The sequence below is a fragment of the Fundulus heteroclitus genome, chromosome 24 (genome assembly GCF_011125445.2).
Source record: "Fundulus heteroclitus isolate FHET01 chromosome 24, MU-UCD_Fhet_4.1, whole genome shotgun sequence".
NCBI lineage: Eukaryota > Metazoa > Chordata > Actinopteri > Cyprinodontiformes > Fundulidae > Fundulus > Fundulus heteroclitus.
The window spans coordinates 25,794,075-25,799,286 of record NC_046384.1 but is presented as its reverse complement, the minus strand read 5'-3'; the positions used below and the strand labels follow the sequence as shown (position 1 = coordinate 25,799,286).

Genomic DNA, 5,212 nt, shown 5'->3' with positions numbered 1-5,212 from the left:
TTAAGTCCAACTTAGTGAAAATCTTAGCCCCATGTTCATAAGAGGGATGGGATATCGGTTCTTGACTGAGATGTCGTTGAGTCCCCGGTAGTCAATACAGGGACGGAGTGAACCATCCTTCTTCCCAACAAAGAAAAACCCTGCTTCTGCAGGTGGGGAGGAGGGACGGATAATGCCCGCCCTGAGGGCGTCATCAATGTAACGCTGCATGGCTTCAGACTCAGGGGTGGACAGGGTGTATAGGCGGCCCCTGGGGGAGGGGGGGGGGGTGGTACCGGGTAACAAATCAAAACAACAGTCAAAAGGACGGTGAGAAGGTAGGCTTGTGGCCTTTGCTTTATTGAAGACCTCTCTCAGGTCACGGTATTCGGAGGGAACCTTAGTAAGGTCAGGATAGACGTCCTCCGCGCTCTCTTCTGATAGTGGGAGAGATTGAGCCGAGTGCTGACAGGAGGCCGAACAGGTAGGAGCCCACCCGGTAACCTCTACCCTGCGCCAGTCAATGAGAGGATTATGCTTCTTAAGCCAAGTAGCACCAAGGCCACTGGTACCTGGGGGGAATCAATAATCATGAAAGTGAGGCTCTCCCTGTGGTTACCTCCAATCAGCAGCTCAATCGGTTCAGTGATGAGGTGGGAATGGTTAAGTTTGTGGCCGTCCAGCGCCAGGATGCTGCGGGGGAACGGGCCCGGAACGAGCCTGATGTTTAGCTTCCTGGCCAGCCCCTCGTCCATGAACTCGGTATCTGCCCCCGAATCAACAAAAACAGACAGGTTATAAGACTTAGCAGCGACGTTGATGGTAGCGGGTAAACGGAGATCAGGGGAGACGAGAAACTTAGTACGGCTCAGTAAAGAACCTCCTCTTCTAGGTGAGCCTGCCCCTTTAATTGGGCAGTCACAGACTCGGTGTCCCTCTCCCCCGCAATATAAGCAAAGATTGCATCTGTACCTGCGGTCACGCTCCTCTGAGGACAATTTAGCCCTCCCCAGCTGCATGGGTTCGGGTTCCATTGACCCCTGAGGATGTGATGGGGCTGCTGGACCAGGTGAGAACGACCATGAACGATGAGGGGGCGCGAAGCAGCGATCCCTTCGCCATTCCACCAGACGGAGGTCAATTCGAGTTGCCAGGTCCTCCAGTTGCTAAAGGATATTAGGATAATCCCGGGTAGCAAGCTCATCCTTAACCCTCTCACTCAATCCCTCGAAGAAAACGTCCATCAGAGCTGGTTCAGCAGAAAGAAGGTGAAACTCGATTATATAATCAGAGACTGACCTCTCCCCTTGCCTGAGAGCAAAAAGCCCCCTTGAGGATTCCCGACTGGGCAATAGTGGGCTGAAAACCCTGATGAGTTCCTGGGAGAAGGCATAATAAGAATGACATCGGGGAGAGTCGTTCTGCCACTCAGACGCTCCCCACAATCTTGCCTTTCCAGCCAACAGGGAGATTACATAGGCAACCCTTGAGCGATCTGTGGGAAAACTTGATGGCTGTAATTCAAACAAAATCTCACACTGAGTGAGAAGAGCCCTGCAATGTTCAGGATCGCCTCTAAAAAACTTGGGCGGGGCGAGACGCGGCTCGGGAAGTGACGTCTCTGGGCGTGGCCCGGTGACGGAGGCGGAAGTTTGCGGAAGTGGCGGGTTCGGAGAAGCCGGACTGCGTAGGTGGGCTAATATCTCCGCTACGCCTTCCCATCGGCGTAGGAAGCGGGGGGGGGGCGGGGGGAACATGTCCCCCCCAATATTGAAGCCAGGTGGATATGTCCCCCCCAAAAAACTGTACCGCAAAATATTGGATTTTGAAATTTTTTTAACTAGCGTGCTTTTATTTTGAAGGCGCAGCATCACGTTACGTCACTGTACTTCCCCTCCCCTCTCTGAACTGCTGAGTGAGCACTCAGAAGGGAGGGAAACAGCGACACAGAAGTCAGAAACTTGTGAATGAGGTAATGGTCTGTCGGGAATGCTGCTATGAATATTGCTTATTTATAACGTCTTGTTGTCAGTTCACTTTCATATATAGAAACTGAATCTTTTTGGTTTAGTCATCTTAGTCTTTGGATGATCTCTCATCCAATATTTAACTGCTAACTTCCTCTAGACGTTTGCTACGCTAGCCAAAATGTCTTTTTTTTTTTTTTTTTTTTTTTTTTTATCTCATTTCAGTACAATGCCACCACCAACTAAAAGGCTGAAACAGCAGCAGGACTTACTCAGCTTTTTAAAAAAGAGTAACGTCAGTGTGAGTAACAGTCACACAACACAAGGGCAACACCTGTGTTGCCCTTGTGTTGAAATTAGCCCGGTCTGGGCATGCGTTTTACGAGGATTTTTTATTTTTTGCGTGGTTTTGCTTAGCCGAAATGGACAGATATTATACCTGCCGCGCTCCTGATCGTTAGTTAAAACCACAGGGAGAGTTAATTTTAATTCTTAGCAGCGGCTAACCAACTAATTAACTTCTGCACCTTTATTTCCTCAAATAAACTGCTGGCTTCTCTTTTTAGACTATAAATAGATTAACACAACATTGACAACTCTGTAGTTTTCTCTGTACTGCAAATTGGAATTAAAGGCGCCATTTCTACCAAAGGTCTGGACAGACTGGCGACCTGTCTAGGGTGTACCCCGCACCAGCACCTCCCGACCCCACTAAGGGACAAGGGTGTACAGAAAATGGAAGGATAGATGGATTTCTACCAAAGGTTTAGAATGCGTTTTTGAACCAGATGCTTCAAAGCGCCCTGTCCATAGTTCTTCAACACACTGTCAGCTCCCTGTCAGAAAGACTTTAGTTCAGAGTCCATGAGATAATACTCTGAAAGGATTTAATCGATTGATTTTATTTGCCTCTGCGATTAACTCTGCGCGTAAAGTCTGTAATGTGACAAATAAAATGTTTTGTTTGATTTAAAATTGGCCATATTAGGCTCAAGAGCTGTACCTCATTTCTGAAACCATCTCATATGTTTAGGAGCAACAATGCAGGGACAGCACAAAGGAGACAGGAAAAGGAGAGTATAGTGCAACCGGGCTAGAGGCAGGAAGTCAGAGTGAGGGAGAGACAGGAGTGGAGCAACAGGTAAGACAGAGTAACTCATACCAGTAGATACTTCATGAGAGTCCACAAAAAAAGTTGAAAATTTTAATCTTTTGCTTGTAGTAAGTGTAGTTCAGGGGCATTGAGTGACATTGTAACTTTTCCTTCTAGGGAGTTCAGACTAGGGACACACAGCTGAGAGACTCTGAAGTCAGTGGACAGAGAACAGAGCCAAATCAGCCACATCCAAAATTCATAGACCCTCAAGCTCTAGCCAACAGAACTTTACATTTCCAAGGAAAGTGGTACAAGGAATTTCCCTGGCTACATTATGATGCAGTGAAAAAGGGCATTTTGTGTTTTTATTGCATGGCAATTTACCAGGACAAACTCACACCATTTGGTGCAAAATCCGAACCCGCCTTTATCACTTCTGGATTTAAAAATTGGAAAAAAGCATTAGAAAAATTTAAAGCACATGAAAATAGTCACACACATCATCATGCTGTTTCTGTGACTGCACAAGAAAGTCATCCTATAAATGCCCAATTATCCAGTGCTTTGGCAACTCAGCAAGGTGACAATAGGCACTGTCTGGAGAAAATTGTGAGCTCCATAAAATATTTGGCACGGCAGGGACAAGCTTTGAGAGGGCATGACGATGATGACAGCAATTTGTATCAACTGTTGAAAAATCTGGCAGAAGATGATGCCCTTTTGGCTAAGTGGTTGCTGAGGTCTCAGAAAGAATACCTAAGTCCACAGATACAGAATGAAATCTTGTGTTCTATGAGCAATAGTATTGTCAGTGAAATAGCAGATACAATCAGAAACCTACCAATTTTTGAGTTTGCAATTATTATGGATGGAACACAGGACATTTCTGGGAAAGAACAAGAAAGCATTTGTCTGCGATACATTGACAGTGACATGAAGCCCCATGAAGAGTTTATTGGCTTGTACTCAGTTTCTGAAACAACAGGAAAAAGCCTTGCTGCTGTTGTTAAAGATGTGCTGCTCAGATTAAACTTACCAATGCATGGTTTACGAGGTCAAACTTATGATGGAGCAGCCAATATGTCTGGGAAGCATGCAGGTGTACAGGCACTGATAAAGCAAGAGCAGCCACTAGCACTTTTTGTTCATTGTGGAGCACACTGCACTAATTTAATTGCACAGAAAGCTTGCTTAGCCTCAGTTCTGATCAGAGACGCATTGGATTGGGTGAACCAGCTTGGAGTTCTTTTCTCTCAGTCAGGGAAGTTTAAGGCAATCCATGCAGCAACAGCACATACAGAGAATCCATCGTGCACTGCAATAAAACCCCTCTGCCCCACAAGATGGGCAGTACGGAGCAAAGCAATCAGAGATGTTTTGTCACAGTATGGGTCAGTGCTGGCTAGCTTGCAGGAGATGGCTTCTGGTGCCTCAAACACAGCATCCACTGCTAATGGACTGCTGGGGCAGTTTAGGAAAGGTAAAACAGTTTTGGGTCTCATCCTTGCCTCACCTGTGATTGATAAGCTTGAATGCCTGAGCATCTCTTTCCAGAAGAGAACTCAAACCATTGCTGGAATGAGGACTGCTGTGAAAGTTGTTCAGACTTCACTTAAGGCTAAAAGAAATCAAGAAAGTTTCAACACTCTTTTTGAAAAGGCGATGGCTGAGGTTCAGTCTTTGGGTGTTAAACCCATCACAGTTACACAGAGAAGGCCACCCCCAAAACGCTTCACTGAAGGAGCTAAGACACATCAACCTGAATGTGCCAAGGACCACTACAGAGGTGAATTCTTTAAAGTATTGGATGTTGTAGATGCACAGCTCACTGGGCTATTTAACCAGGATGACTTGCTGACTTTGCTAAAAGTTGGAAGAGACACTTCTCAGTGGAACGATTGATGCTGCAGTCATTGGGAAATACCCAGAGTTGAATAGAGAGTTACTTTCAGTGCAACTTTCTATGTTTAGACTGAACTACTCATTTAGCAACAGCGCAGAAGCTGCAGGGATCATTGGTGGACTGCCTGGAGAGGTCCGTAGACTTTTTGGGCAAGTGGAAACTCTGGTCAGGTTGCTTTTGGTAGTCCCCGTTTCATCCTCTGAGGCAGAGAGAAGTTTCAGTGCGCTTCGTAGACTCAAAACGTGGCTCCGGTCTACAATGACTCAA

The 5,212-nt window shown here is 46.3% G+C and overlaps 1 protein-coding gene and 1 long non-coding RNA gene across 2 annotated transcripts; both read left to right on the top strand.

The window, feature by feature from the left end:
- The first annotated feature begins 1,722 nt into the window (after window positions 1-1,722).
- LOC118557783 lies at window positions 1,723-2,228 on the top strand. Its single transcript, XR_004928002.1, has 2 exons — window positions 1,723-1,951; window positions 2,172-2,228. It is a non-coding gene; the product is annotated as an uncharacterized LOC118557783 (long non-coding RNA).
- A 348-nt stretch (window positions 2,229-2,576) lies between these two features.
- On the top strand, window positions 2,577-4,944 carry LOC118557990 (zinc finger MYM-type protein 1-like). The gene is made up of 2 exons (XM_036128539.1): window positions 2,577-3,087; window positions 3,217-4,944. The coding sequence occupies exon 2, from the start codon at window positions 3,415-3,417 to the stop codon at window positions 4,942-4,944; it is 1,530 nt and encodes a 509-aa protein (XP_035984432.1). The 5' UTR covers window positions 2,577-3,087; window positions 3,217-3,414.
- Window positions 4,945-5,212: the final 268 nt, after the last annotated feature.